Source organism: Lissotriton helveticus, chromosome 1_1, assembly GCF_964261635.1.
Source record: "Lissotriton helveticus chromosome 1_1, aLisHel1.1, whole genome shotgun sequence".
Taxonomy (NCBI): domain Eukaryota; kingdom Metazoa; phylum Chordata; class Amphibia; order Caudata; family Salamandridae; genus Lissotriton; species Lissotriton helveticus.
The window spans coordinates 628,950,210-628,966,059 of NC_136057.1; the positions used below are offsets into that span (position 1 = coordinate 628,950,210).

At 42.7% G+C, this 15,850-nt stretch overlaps 1 protein-coding gene across 2 annotated transcripts in view; it reads left to right on the top strand.

Annotated features, from left to right (window-relative positions):
- Positions 1-15,850, top strand: part of LOC144814965 (glioma pathogenesis-related protein 1-like) — a 546,100-nt gene that overhangs the window by 215,546 nt on the left and 314,704 nt on the right. For both annotated transcript variants that reach the window (XM_078674148.1, XM_078674149.1), the window contains one exon: positions 5,842-6,081. In XM_078674148.1, coding sequence (XP_078530274.1) covers positions 5,842-6,081 — 240 coding nt within the window. The remainder of the gene's footprint in view (positions 1-5,841; positions 6,082-15,850) is intronic.

Consider the following 15,850-nt stretch of genomic DNA (forward strand, 5'->3'; position numbering starts at 1 on the left):
TTCTGGCAGCCAGGCGTCCTTCCACAAAGTCGGTATACGCCTGCAGGTGGAACAGATTTGTGGCATGGTGCACAGCAAAGGCTGTGAATCCACTCTGCACCCCTTTCTGAGGTTCTCCTCTTCCTTCTTTCTCTTGCCCTGCAAGGCTCTGCTCTGGGCACTACCAAGGGGTACCTTTCTGCCCTTTCCGCCTTCTTGAGGCTAGCTGATCAACCTTCTTTGTTCAAGTCCCCAATTGTAAATAGGTTTTTGAAGGGCATCACACACATGTTTCCTCCTGTTCCCTTCGTGATGCCCCAGTGGGACTTGAACCTTGTACTTACTTACCTTATGTGTGCTCCCTTTGAGACGCTCCATAACTGTCCTCTCCGTCTTCTTACTTTGAAGACTGCTTTCCTGGTTGCCATCACCTCTGCCAGGAGAGTGAGTGAGCTCCAGGCTCTTTCTTCTACACCTCCTTTCCTCTCTGTCCATCCGGACAAAGTTGTGTTGCGGACGAGACCCTCTTTACTGCCCAAGGTTGTCACGGCCTTCCACATCGGGCAGTCCATTACCTTGCCCACCTTCTTTCCGCCTCCGCATCCCTCGAAAGAGGAAGAGAGGCTCCTCCGTCTGGACCCAAAACGTGTGCTCTCTTACTATCTGGATCGCACACGCCAGTTCCGGGTGGATGACCAACTCTTTGTTGGTTACGTGGGCTCTAAGAAGGGAAAGGCGGTGCACAAGCGGACCATCTCTCGTGGATCATCTTGTGTATCCAGGCGTGTTACTCCTTGGCTAAGAAGGTGCCCCCTGTTGGACTGAGGGCTCATTCCACTCGGGCCATGGCGACTACCACTGCCCTGGGCCGAGAAGTGCCCTTGCAGGACATTTGCCAGGCAGCTACGTGGGCATCGCTGCACACGTTTGCAAGACACTATTGCCTGGACAGCCAAGTCCGGAGGGATGGCTTCTTTGGCCGTTCCGTCCTCCAGGACTTTCTGGTGTGATTATTGGTTCGCAGACCCACCACCGGGGTTGGTATTGCTGGGGTATCTATTCTAAGGTAAGTGATAGATTCCTTACCGACTCACCCATCCTCCCAGAACCGATATCTAGGGTTAAGGTCATCCCCTTTCAGGGCCCTAGTTTCATGGCACCAATGTTGGTTCTTTTATGGCTCTGCGTAACTGGCGCGGAAAACCTGTGTATCAGAACTGACGTCAGCGCGCGAGGGTGGCGTCTAAGTACTCCGACAACGTCATTCCGGCGCTAACGGAGCCGCGGACGACGCCTGCCGGCATGCAGGGGTATTGCTACGCAAAATTTTCCGGATCCAGTCTGATGCCTGGGGATATTCTTAGGTAAGGAATCTATCACTAACTAATGTAGTAACTTGTGCTTTTCGTTGTTTGGGACTCTGGAACCGAAAGGCCTCCAACTCCTCTGAGATGAAATAGAAAGGCAGTAGTAGAATATACACAGCTCCTCTATATCATCTAAGGGGAGAAGAAGAATATGGACTAGAAGAGAGCAATGCCGAAATGTTATCAAGTGTCTTACTGGTTTCATGTTTGTGTTCTCTGGGACTCGGGAATGTTCAGTCCTAGGCCAAAAGGCCCCGAACTCCTCTGAGATGAAATAGGAAAACACTAGCAGAATATACACGGTCACACTATCTCGCCCAAGGGGAGAAGGACAATAGGGGCGAGGAGAGAAAAAGATAAGTGTCTCCTGAATTCGGTCTGTTTGTGAACAGGTGTTGCTGACATTAGAAATAAATACAAATAAACAAACAATGTAACAACTGAATATCAAACACATGTTGAGCTTTTTAGAATTTTTTATACAAATACCTAAAGTTTTGAAATCTTGATATCCATATATAATAAAACGTTAAACTAAATATGATTCTTTGAAGAAGTACTTTTAGTTAATAGTTTACTAGAACACAAAAAGCAATTAGTATGGTTAATTCCACCATTTGTATAAATAGTTACGTTCTATACATATCTACTATCCCTTAATGTAACAACTTACAAGTCCCTAATCTCTTTTGTTGTCTCAAAAGAAGAATCCGACGCTGGAGAAGAGAAGCTGGATCGCTGACTGGACACAGGGAAATAACTCGCAAAAACTAAACTAATCGATTGTCAAAGGGCTGGGTGTGGTTAATATAGTCTTTGGTTACAAAGTATTCTATGGAAGCAACGTGCTGCGCACGCACGTAGATATCATTTTTTTCGGTTAACCTGTGCTCATGTTTTGACTGTTTGACCTGTGCTTGTGTTGGGATAAGCTTGAAAACTGTTAACCACCAAAGTGTCTCATTTGCTTTCTCGTGACTGAAAACGCCTAATACTTGCTGGGATTCTGAATACAAGACATATGAATAAACTATGGTTCAGATTACAAAAAATTTAAAATAACATAGGAAACATTTAGCATTAGAATTGTTTAATATCTTGATTAGTGTGAAGTAAGTTTTAATAGTGGAGTCATGACAGTACTGTTACAGTGTTTTTTTGAGTACCGAAGTATGGATGTATGTATGTACTTCACTGAAAAAAACATGGGTTTCAGGGAAGTTATTGTTAGAAATGTTCATTTGAAAAACCTTAGAAATTCACTGAAAAAAACATGGGTTTCAAGGACCTTTATAGTTAGAAATTAACATTTAAAAAACCATAGAAATTCACTTAAAAAAACATACATTTCAGGTACGTTATAGTTAGTTGGACTTTTTACTCGTACAAAACCAGAGAAATTCGACGTTATAGTTAGCTGGGCTAACTATAACTCGCGCCCCCGAAATGCACTGCTGATGACATCACATTACATCATTCATGACATGGTCAGTGAAATCACTGATGATATCATACATTGACTATGTGTTTCTGTAAAGTTTAAATATGTTTATATATATATATATATATATACACACCAAGGTGTATTGAAGAATGAGTGGGTGTATAAGGTTCTGAATGGATGATTTGGTAGGTGCGTGACTGACTGTATAAGTGAGTGATTAATCATGTCTTATTGAATGCATGGTTAGTGACTAAACTGTGAATGTATCAGTCTGTCAGTTGGTGTGTAAGCAGTTGCATGGGTTGGTGAGTAGCTACACAGGTGTGTTTATGGGTTATAGATCGGTAGTCTGAGTATCTGTATGAGTGTCTGTGTGGGTGGGGAGTGTGACTCTTGTGTACAGATGATTCACTGGGTGTATGGGTTCAACAGTGCAACTGACGGGCTGTATAGGTGGGTGAGTATGTGTATGGGTGTGTTGGTGAGTAAATGGATGTCTCTGTGATACATGTTTTAGTAACTACATATGTAAAAAGCAGTATATGTGAGTGTTGGAGAATATAAATGACTGCGAGTGAGTGATTGTGGCTGTATGAATGAGTGTGTGCTTGTATCAGTGATTGTATAAGACAGTAAGACAGTAAGTATGTGTTAGTATCTGTATGAATAAGTGAGATGGTGTGTGTATAACTGTATAGGTGAGTAAATGTGAATGTGATTGATTCTTTGCATGACTGACTAGGTGTGTGAGTAACTGTATGGATGAGTGGCTGTTTGTGAGTGTCATTATAGGTGTATGAGTGCGTATGATAGTGCTGTACTGATGAGTGACTGTATGGGTGAATGAGTGGACCTGTGTGTGTAGACCTAGGAATCAGTGAGTGGGTATGTAGTAACTGGCATTGGTGTGTCTATGGTTTCGATAATGGTAGTCTATATTTTAGAGCGGGTGTATCAAAGGTTATATAAGGGTTTGAGGCGGTGCATTAGATTATCATGTGGAAGATGTCATCAGTGATGTAGTATGTGACGTCATCAGCAGTGTATTGCAGGGGCACGAGTTACAGTTAGCTCAAATAACTTTAATGTCTGAATTTCTCTTGTTTTGTACGAGTAAAGAGTCCAACTAACTCTAATGTACTGAAATCTATGACACAGTGTTTCGGTCTAATTAGAGCTCTTCAGAGAGGTATAGCTATACCTCTCTGAAGAGCAAAACACTGTGTCAGGGGTTGCTTTTATTCATTTCAGGTTGGCTTGGTTGGTATTTTACCAATTCAAAGCTGTAATAATGTGCCTGGAGTGATAAATGGCTTTTATCATTTTACAGCTCGGCAAGGACAGCGCTGTGCCAGTCCTATGCTTAAAAACTTTGCTGTAGAAATGGCAAAAGACTTTGTCCATTTATATCTCGGCGTGGCTAGCACTGTGCTAATCCTATGCTTAAAGATTTTGATAGAAAAGCAGACATTTGAGGTGAGCAGATCTAGAGTGTCGCTGGTGTTGAGAGTGCTCTAACAGGAGCTGCTTTCCACTTAAACTGGAGAACTACCCAGAGTTCTCCTTTTTTGCACTCGAGGCAAATGTGATTCTTTCCATTTATTTGCCGACCTGGATCTCAACACTCAGGACACGTTTCAACTTTTTCCTCAGCCTTTCATCACTGAAAGGAGGGCCCGTCACTAAGGGAAACCCGCGCTGAGGAGAACGAGACGCGACAGCTCCCTCTGGCGGTGAGAAAACACCGCCGCAATCCTGGGGACAGTCGCGTCAGGGGCGAAAACGTCCCCGCGACAATAAATCAAAGGGCTCTGAAAGGCAAATACAAACACGGCATTTTAACCACACAATGTACGCCTCAAGCCCTAAGCAACACAATACAGTAACACAGTGCCCTAAACCCGTAACACCCCCACAATCACAGAAACGAGGGAGAGCATTAGGAAAAGGCACTTAACTGGCTGCGAAGCAGCGAAGAAAGAGGAAGGGAACACAAGATGGATGCCCTACCTTAGGATTATGGACACTGTAGAAGGACTATTATCATGGACTGATGGAATATGTAGTTTTTCTAATGTGGTTTTGACTTTGGATGTTGTTCTTAATACCCGATGTTGGGATATGTTAGAAGTATTTTCACATTTAATGCTTTTCTGGCTGCTATGTGTTTTTGTTGGAATAAACAGCGGAGAGAGAAAAGCATAATCTGAAGCCTCCGGTCCTGACATAGAATTGTGACAATGTAAGGCATTAGCGGTAGCAAGTGTGTCTACACCCCCAGCGTTCTGGTGCTCACCGGTAAAACCGCAACTGTGCTGGGTTATTTAATGTGTGTGTGGGTGAGTGCGCGTGCACGTGTGTGTGTATATGTCTATATATGTATATAATCAACACATAAACTTAACTTACCTGTGATCAAACTGCTTGAAAAAATAAATATTAGACATTTTTAGAAAACAAAAATATTACTCACTGTGCCCCGCAACCTCAACATCCAGCAGGTCGAACAGGTCCTATTCTCTGTCTAGGTGCCAGCCTAGCAGAGTGTCAGCTTCCACTGGATACCTGTGCTGTGTACACTCCGCCGCACTCGCCCATAGAACATCTGACATTACCGCCCCTTACCAGGCCTGCCGAAAGCTGGCATCATGTGGGGAAGATGGCGCTGCACCCAGAAAATAAGTGCACCCATCGCCGTCTTGCTGAAGATGGGGCACGTCTTCACCCTGTGCATCAGGAATATGTTGCACCATCCAGTTCTTTTTTCCAGGAAAGTTGGTAAGAGTCATGTTTGGGCTACAAGCTGTCAAATGGCGCTGCCCAGGTCTTGCAGATCCTAATTTCTAGATTTTAGCCGTGTCTTTGTGCACCAAGTACTACATGGAACACTTAACCGGGCACAGATAGCAAACCGAACTGACTTTTATCACCGAGAGCCCTGCATGGATTTCACAGTGGGTGTAATCATGTTCACAATTCAAAGTTTTGGAAATACAAAATTCCGCAGTTCAAAACATTTACTAACATTCACATTTTTAACTTTTGTTTCAGACCTGGGATCCAGCTTTAGCAATTACTGCCATGGAATGGGCGAAAAACTGTACATTTTCTCATAATGCCTACCTTGATCACAGTGAAATGGCCCATCCAACGCTCTCAACAGTAGGAGAAAATATTTGGATGGGAAAGGCTGGTACACCGCTTTCTTTTACAGCTGAGTTTGCCGCTGAGGAAACATTTTATGTTTACAGATCAAATACATGCATGGATCGCTGTGGCCAGTATACCCAGGTAATTTTCTGTATTTTATGATGATATTTTAAAAAAGAGAACATTGATAAGGCTCCTATATAGTCAACATTGTTCTATCTGTTGCCGATGCATAGCATACTTTATACCATGGCTTTCTTATGCTACCATAAGTGCAGTAATGTCGTTAATAGAGTCTAACTTATGTGTTTATGGTTTAAACTTATCAGTGCTCTGAGCTATCGAATAAAGTTTATGCTAATGCTTAAACTACAGGAACTCATTACAGAGTCAGACAAATGCATTCAAGCAGGCTTTTTTGAGAGGGTTTAGCAGCCTTCTTCTGTTCCTGTATGTATGTTTACTGGTATTTTTACACTGCAAACCTACCCAAAAGGCAAAGGAGCATGTTGCAAGGTCAAAGATAAGCATAAAGTCAACAGGTGTTTGAGATAACGCTGAGTTGTGGACATTTATGAATTCTGATGTAGTGCTCGTTAATAGGTGAGTATTCAACCCTTTGTGAAGTTAGAGCAGCATTAGGTTTACCCTGATGGATAGTGAGATGTTATGCTATATCCAGGGAGCATAGTTGGATAAATCCTCCTGCCTTGTTTTCTTTATTAGACTTCTTTTACTGCAGTCTGATGGTGTCTTGGCTGCGGGTGTGCCGAGAACCCCCAGTGATGGGGGGGGATAAGGAGGTGTGCTGGTCGTGATGTCTTTGTAAATGATGCAGCTGGTTTTGAAACTGGTGCAGGCCTGCAAGGGGAGCCATTCTTCATTTTGTAGGCGATGTGTTTCTTGAGGTTGATATTGAAGTGCAGAATGAATCAAAATGACTTGGCATTTGGTGAAAGTTGGTGCTGGAATACATCATGGTTCACATAATTGAGCCAAAGTTTGTAATTTTATTTTTTTTGTTCTTGGAAAATAACAGGAATACTCTTCCAGGGGATCCTCATCTATGGTCATAAGCACTGAATATTCCCGCACGCATACAGGGATTCTATAGCACTTTATATACGCTGTACAAAAAGACCAAATTTCATTTGGTTTACGTTTTAAAAAGGGGCCAATTACATACAATTAGTCGCTTTACAAAATAAGTGACAATAGAAAATGTTTCACAAACTTTTAGAAACAGAATGTGAATTAAGGGCTATATTAGACAGTAGTCTACAATGTATTGTATTGTAATTTCATTTATATAGCGCTTACTACCCCTGACGAGGCGTCGAAGCGCTTTTTCAGCGGGTAGCACGCTACTCCGGGACCCATAGAGGATTAGTGTTGAATTATTATAGTGAAACATGCAAGTACATTTTAAGTGGTGGATAGGTTAGTCAGTTATTTGGATTTGGAATGATAGCAGAAGGATAGAGGAGGACAAAGGTTTGTATTTATTTATCGCTCGCTTGTTGACGCATGCTATTCAGGAAGCCTATAAAGGATTAGTGGTGAATTAATATGGTGAAATATGAGGTAATTTCAGTGGTGGATATTAGTCTGTTACTTGGAGTGAGAAGTATAGCGGATGGATAAAAGGGGAAGAAAGATTTGCATTCATATAGCACTTGTTACCCCTGATGGATGTTGAAGCGCTTTTCTGGCGAGTAGCACGCCACTCCGGAACCCATAAAGGATTAGCGTTGAAAATTAGTATAGTATAAATATGAAGTAATTTGAGTAGTAGATATGTTATTCAGTTATTTGGGCAGTATATTAGTATAGTTGAATATGGAATATGGAATTTGAGAAGTGAACATGTTAGTCTGTTAATTTTGATTGAAAAAGGATAGTGGAGGGATAAAAGAGTGAAGGATTTTTTATTTTTTTAGGTCTTAGCTGTAGGAAGAGGCTTTTGGATGAGTAAAAAGGAATTTTGGAGGGAAGGAGTCAGAGGGGAGAGTTTAGAAAGGTTTGTTTTAGGGGATCGGTGTAGTAAAAAGAGGTGTCAGATGATGCAAGGAGGGGTAGAGCAGGAGAGAGTCTAGAAAGGGTTATTTTGGCGATCATAGTAGTGGTGTGGGATTTGGGATAAATGAGAGAGTGGATGTAGAGGATATATTGATAGATGTATAGGACGAGAGATAGGGTAGTGCATTAGAAGGAGTAGTAGAAAGAAGTTTGAGATGAGTCAGAAGGTTGGGCTAGAAGATATATTGAGCGAAGTATAGGCTGAGAAATAGGCTAGTGCATTGGAAATGCTAAATTAGAAGAAAGTGATAAATATATAGATCCATGAGTACATTGAAAGTATATGGATACATAAAGGAAGTAAGTATATTTAGATTAAATATATTGATAGAGGCACAGGATGAGAAATAGGGTAGTGCATTGGATATGCTTTTTCAGGAGAAAAGTAACAGACACACAGATCAAAGTACATGGAAGGTACATAGATGCACAATGGAAGTATGTACATGTAGACCAAAGATGATTTTTATTTATTGATGAATATTATTATTATTATGATTTTTATTTTCTCTTAACAACATAATTATTTTACATGTTTTATAAAGTAATACACAAAGATAGGTACATATCTATAGTGAAACCAAATGCTTATATACAGAGGGATAGGCTGTAAATTTCTGTTTCCGTGTGGTGCTTATGTGGGGAAGAGCCAGATCTTGAGTAGTTTTCTGAAGATAAGGTGGTTGTCGGTGGATCTTATGTTGGGGGGTAAAGAGTTCCATAGTTTGGCTGCTTGAACAGAGAAGGATTTGCCACCCATGGTTTTTTTCTTGTATGGTGGGATTTTGTGGCGAGATGCTCCTTTAGAGCGGAGGTTCCTTTGTTGAATGTGTTTGGTGATTTTATTCCTGATGAAGAGTGGTCCTATTCCATGTATTGCTTTGTGGGTAATATAAAGCAGCTTGAACGTGGATCTTCCGGCAACTGGTAACCAATGCTGGGCTTTCAAGGCAGGGGGGATGTGGTCTTGTGGTTTGATATGCAAGAGTAGTCTGGCAGCCGAGTTCTGAATCCGTTGTAGTCTTTTCATGGTCGTTAAAGGTGATCCGTTTTAGAGGCTATTGGCGTAATCGAGTTTGGATAGAACAAGGGAGATGGTAGCTTGGACCTTGTGTGGAAATCCCAAATGAAGGAAAATTTGTCGCAGTGTTTTTATAGTAGCAAAGCTTGATCTTGCTAGTTTATCCACTTGGACATTCATCGACAGCTTGGAGTCCATGGTCATTCCGAGGTTTCTTACTTCCTTCGATACTTTAGGCAGTGATCCCAGTTCATCAGGCCATGCAGCAAGTGGGTTGTAATTTTTCCAATCGCCACACGTGAGTATTTCAGTTTTTGAAGCATTCAATTTGAGATAGCTCCAAGTCATCCACTGATCCACGTCTCTGAGTCAGCTGAAAATTGGTGATTTTCCAATATCTTTGGGGCATTCCAGTTGAAGGAGTATTTACGTGTCATCTGCATAGTTGTAGCACGTGAGGTGAAATTTATTGATCAGTACTGGTAAAGACTTCATGTAGATGTTGAAAAGCATCGGCGAGATGATAGAACCTTGAGGGACCCCTGATTTTGTGGAGTACGGTTTGGACGAGAAAGGTGGGGTGTGGATGACATTAGTTCTGTTTCGAAGGTAGGATGCGATCCAGTCTAGAGCAGTTCCCTCTATGCCGGCTTCATAAAGTCTTAGTTTCAGAGTGTCATGGTCAACCGTGTGAAAGGCAGCTGAGAGGTCCAAGAGGAGTAGCGCAGCTATCCCGTTGCGGTCAACTGTATTCTTTAGGTCATCCCAGATGGCAAGGAGGGCAGATTCAGTGCCTCTTCCCAGACGGGATCCTGTTTGGAAATCTGAAAGTATGTCATTCTCTTCAATGAATTGTGACATCTGGGCGAACGCTGCTCTTTCTATCAGTTTGCCCAGGAAAGGTCCATTTGTAATGGGTCTGTAGTTGTCAGGGTTCAGCGGGTGTGTGTGATATGTTTTGCTTTTGAGGTGTGGTGAAAAGGGGTGCTGATGTGTATGTTTCATGCACCTGATTTGGTTGTGTAGTATTGCTTGTGAGAGGAGGTTGTGACGTAGAGGGGGTGGTTATGTGTTTATGAGTAGAGTGTATGTTGTGTGTAGGAGGGAATGAAGTAGAGGTGAGAGTGTTTATCTTAGACTGGTTTGTTTCAAGAGTTACAAAGTGTGGTGGTTTGCAGTGGTTGTGTGTTAGTGTTATTATGGTAGAAGGGAGAGGAGGGTGTTTGTTAGACAACTGATGGAAGGATCATTATATGTTTGTTAGTGATAAAAGGTGTAGGTGTAATTACAGCAGGGAGAGTGTGTCTGAGTGGGATGTAGTTAAGTATGGTGTTGATTGGCGTTGTGTTAGTGATGAGTGTATTGGTTAGTGGTATAGTATAGAGTTGTGTACTGTTTGGGGGTGATGGTGGATATGTGTGGTAGTTGGGATAGTAGGATGTGTAGATGTGGTTTGGTTGGGTTGGTGGTGCATGTTGGTACATTAATCTGTGCATAGTGTTGTGCGTGGTGTATATTTGGTGTGAGTGTGTTGCTCTGTTTGTGGTTATGGGTGGTGTGGGCTGGGTATTGTTAAATGAGAAAAAGGGCAGCATTTCTGGCCCTTGTCCCGACCAGTCTCGAACAGGCTCAAACAGGCAACTACCCTTGTCCTCTCCACCCTTAACAGGCACGAACAGGGAACTACCCTTGTCCTCTCTGCCCTTAACAGGTTCAAACAGGCAACTACCCTTGTCCTCTCCGCCCTTAGCCTCTACGCCCGGGCTGAGACGCCATAAGCCTGGCCTTTTTTGTAGCCCTAGTAATCAGGTGACCCCTTCAGCCAATGGGAACCCTAGCCCTAACACTATCCAATCACAACATTAGCCCTAACATCTAGAACCAATAGGAGACCAGGACCTTGCAGCCCATCTTAGCCCTAGTCCAAGCACCCAATCAGTTCAAAAACCCTGATCTCTACGTCCAATAAAGGCTTTAGCCCTACCACTAGTCCCAACCCAAGTCCAAGCAGACAATGGTACAGGTAGCCCTAGTCCCTACTTCCAATAGAAAGCCTAACCCTACTCTTAGTCCCCCAACTGGTCCAACAACCAATCACACCAGAACCCTAAAATAGCTACTTCCAATTAAAGGTCTAACCCTAACCCTAGCCCTAGTCCCACCATACTCCCAACAACCAATAACCCAGGAAGCCCTAGTCCCTACTTCCAATAGAAATCCTAACCCTAGCCCTAGTCCCAACCCTACAATAATTGAATCACAGACCGAGAAACCAATCAGAACCCTCAAATACCCAACCAATGAGGACATTAACTCTAACCCAATAGAAACACCAGATACAACCACCAATCAGTGTACACCTGTGCCAACTTCTAGCAGACCATATAAGGTCCCAGCGACCTCAGACAAGGTTTGCTGGCCAGGGAGTTGGAAGCTGCTTCTCCTGTTCAGAATCTCCTAGGAGACAGACAGGCTCAATCCACAACTTTGGACTGCTGCAGGTAAAGACTTAACTAACTCGAAATCTAACAATACTGTTTGAATAAAGCTTTACTCCCCCTGCTGGCCAAAAAAACGAAGTGCACAGGCCCCAGTAAATATAGTTTAAACAGCTCACAGAAGCACCCTCTGATGTAGAAAATCCCTGTTGCTGTGGGGGAGGTGGGGGAGGCAGGGGGGCTGGCCTCACTGGCTTGTGAACACAAAATGTTGGCTGGGGGTGCAATGTTTTAGCACACATGTCTAAGCACAGAGCAAAGGAGAAATTTGGAGGGAAAACAGATTTGTCACCAAGGAATGAGAGGGACAAACTACAGAGGTTGGACTGCAAATCCCACAATTCAACACACTAAATGGAGGCAATCATGGGCAGGGAAAACCACAAATTTAAAACACAACACAGGTGATAAAATATGCAATTACAGGCAGGCTAAAACTACAATTTTTAACTGTAACAACCACAGGCATAGACATTAAACACAGAAAGTGAAAATCGTTTTTTAAACAACTTTTTGTCTTGGGAAGAGACAGCACTAGTCTGTCTCCTTACCACTTCCTGGACTCTGCTCACTACAATCTGGGGCACATGTAGGCTGCAACTCACAAGATGGAGGAGAATAATTTGGGGTGCACCCAGCAATAACTTAAGGGGCCTGGGCAGGTGTGAGAGGAGGGCTCAGACTTGCCTGGTAGCTGAATAGCCAATGGTCTGCTGGCCTGGGGGTGGGGTCTGGGCAGCTGAGTCTCCTGTTCAGAATCCCCTAGGAGACAGACAGGCTCAATCCACAACTTTGGACTTCTGCAGGTAAAGGCTTCACTAACTCGAAATCTAACAATACTGTTTGAATAAAGCTTTACTCCCCCTGCTGGCCAAAAAATGAAGTGCACAGGCCCCAGTAAATACAGTTTAAACAGCTCACAGAAGCACCCTCTGATGTAGAAAATCCCTGTTGGGGGGTGGGGGAGGCAGGGGGGCTGGCCTCACTGGCTTGTGAACACAAAATGTTGGCTGGGGGTGCAATGTTTTAGCACACAGGTCTAAGCACAGAGCAAAAGAGAAATTTGGAGGGAAAACAGATTTGTCACCAAGGAATGAGAGGGACAAACTACAGAGGTTGGACTGCAAATCCCACAGTTTAACACACTAAATGGAGGCAATCATGGGCAGGGAAAACCACAAATTTAAAACACAACACAGGTGATAAAATATGCAATTACAGGCAGGCTAAAACTACAATTTATAGATGTAACGACCACAGGCATAGACAGTAAACACAGAAAGTGAAAATCGTTTTTTAAACAACTTTTGTCTTGGGAAGAGACAGCACTAGTCTGTCTCCTTACCACTTCCTGGACTCTGCTCACTGCAATCTGGGGCACATGTAGGCTGCAACTCACAAGATGTAGAGCATAGGAAAAACTGGAACTGTGCCTCACAATGCACCCTGTATCCCATCATGCCCCACAGGTGGCAGTTAGATGAGTTAATTGTTTCGGCTCCTGGAGAAGGGATTCAGGCGACCTTAGCTCTACCTTTTTGGCTTTAAATACATTCGATCTAAAACCTTTACTTTTGTGATTCATTTGACTATATCATAAAAGACATGGAATAGATTTCAACCATTTTCTGACTAAAGACACATAATTTTTCTGTGAGGATTCCTACACTTTTTGTGAAGTACCCTGCTTGTGGGAAGAGGAAGGCCCATTCACATCCTCATTTGACTATATCATTAAAGACATGGAATAGATTTCAACAATTTTCTGACTAAAGACATATCATTTTTCTGTGAGGATTCCTACACTTTTTGTGAAGTACCCTGCTTGTGGGAAGAGGAAGGCCCATTCAGATCCTCATAGTGTCTATGTTGTCTTAAAGATCATGTTCCAGAAGCATGCTGCCACTGCCAGAAGTTCTCCAGAAGAACACCTGAGGACAAAGAGAACATCAGGCTGCATGTTCTTCAAGAAAGAAGACAGTAACTAAGTGCCTAGGGGAAGGTCAGTCTTCCCCCAAAGCACCCTCCTCCTGCTCCCAGGACTCCCTGAGGGTTAGATCCAGGGAAAAACACCATCGGAAGAAGAGGTGATGCTCCTGATCGGCTTTGAGAAGCATGACATTGAAGTCGGTAGCTTGCACACTTGCTCGCCATTGACATCAAGACCATACTTAATGTTGTAAAAATCAGGATGGTTGCTGCTGAAAGGAAAAGCCACAATTTACTTCAAAGCCTTCATGGATGTCGAAAATAAGACATGCGTCATGAAAGCATCACTAGACATCGAGAACTAGATCTCCTTCTACATTGCCAGGCATGTTAGCAATTGAGAGCTAAGGAATAGAGTGCCTGAAATTTCGAACTCAAAGTTCTCTCATACTTACTCATCGTTGTGGGAAATTACCCCTAAATCATCCTGTCATGCGTGCCAACTCTTAAGGGGTTCAACATCTCCTGTTTTTTTTGCCAAGCACGCCTCCTACTACAGTGTCTTTGTCTTCTCCTCCACTCCATCCTCGAACACCATCACCTTCTGCTCCTATCAAACTTTTAAGAGCTAGGAGTAAATATGCGCCTACTTCTCCACCTAGGACTACATGAAGATCCAGAAGTCCAAGAAGGCTGCAACATTATCCCTCTAGATCTAGCAGTAGATCTAAGAGACCATCTAGGTAGAGACCTGCATTTCATACTTTATCCACATGATCCAGTAATGATCTAGTAGAAGATAACATTCTTCTCAAAGAAGACGTTCACTATCTTGAACATCAACTACTACACGTTTGTCTATCAGAAACTGTTCACCAACTCTGTCAGACTCACCCACAGCAAGGCTCTCTCTGGTTGACGACCTCATAACTTTTAATGAAGTTCTGGTAGAGGAGCAGCAAAATTAAATATTATTTGAAACATATGAAAGGTTGGTGCCTGGTATTTTATATGGGAGTTCCTGGAGTACAACATCTCAAAATCCAGTTTTGATTTCAAAGTGAGATGCTTTATTTATTCGTTGCCAGAAATAGTTTAAACAAACAGCCGACAGGTGTTTCGCCTGTATGGCCAGCTGCCAAGGGCTTCCTCAAGGCTTATTTTAGGCAAACAGAAATAGTATTGTAAACAACATATGTGAGAACGTATTCAAGAGATAAGGTGAGAAGAGAAGGGAAAACAGTCAAATTAGTACGGGTAATATAGACCAGTATAGTTGTGCCCACCCCAGTGACATGTGGGAGTTAAGGGAAGGAAATAGGGAAGGTGGGTTAGAAAAGAGAAGAGGGGTAAAGAAAAGGAGGAAAGAAAAGATGGAAGAAAGAGATTACAAGGAAAGTCAATAATCTATAAATTAATATCATCATTGCGTAGTATTGTCAACGAAATATTGTGAAACATAACAACTATCATGCATGGCATGCAAGTATCCTGTGAGATACATCTTCATATTGCGAAGCTAGGACCAAACTTCAATAATTAGGCATATAAACAGTAGTCATAAATAAGTGTGTAATACATATTAGGGCCTGGGCCAATGTCAGAATTAAAAAATGTGAGTCTCCTGGGCGACACATCCTCATATTAGTATCATCGAAGACAATACTTCATTTGTTTATCATAGGACAAAGGTCACACATAAATATGTAATATATTTCTTTGAGGCTAAGCCAATGGCAGAGTTAGTAAAACATGACTGGCCCAAGGTATAGTAAGGAGAATTTGTTCTAATATAGCAGAGGCGGTTGGGAGAGAGGGTCAAATGAGGTAGGTAATACTGTTTGCCTGTCAAGGCAGATGAGTACTTGCCAAAACGTCTTGTAGCGAAATGCTCCGTGTGTCTTGTGAGAGAACGTAGCTTGTGAAAGAAATATGAGCAAAGCAGCAATAGGCGAGATCTTGCAGTCACAAGATATGAATGAATGAAAAACAATTTTTAACGCGCAACTAAGCCCGGGGGGCATCAAGGCGCCTAACCAAACAATACCAGCTACCAAGTATGCTCCTGATTACGGGTAAGCTCTGACAAAACACCAGGTCCCATTTTAGAGCTCTCCCTAGCGAGAGACACTAGGGCTGCGAGCGTTTTTAATTGGAACTTACTTGCTGGCATATCTACGAGTGATTCTGTGTTTTTAAAGCTGTTAAAAGATCGTTTTATGAATTTTCACTTGGGGGTTTCTAAATAGAATTTTAAACTGGGGAATTAATGTAGGCACACTAACATTTCTTCTACACGCTGGTTTTCCTTTTCTCTGCCTCGCCCAGCCGTCTTGTTTGATTTGCTGTGGGTGACGGTGGGCGCCATTTTAGGTAGGGCTGG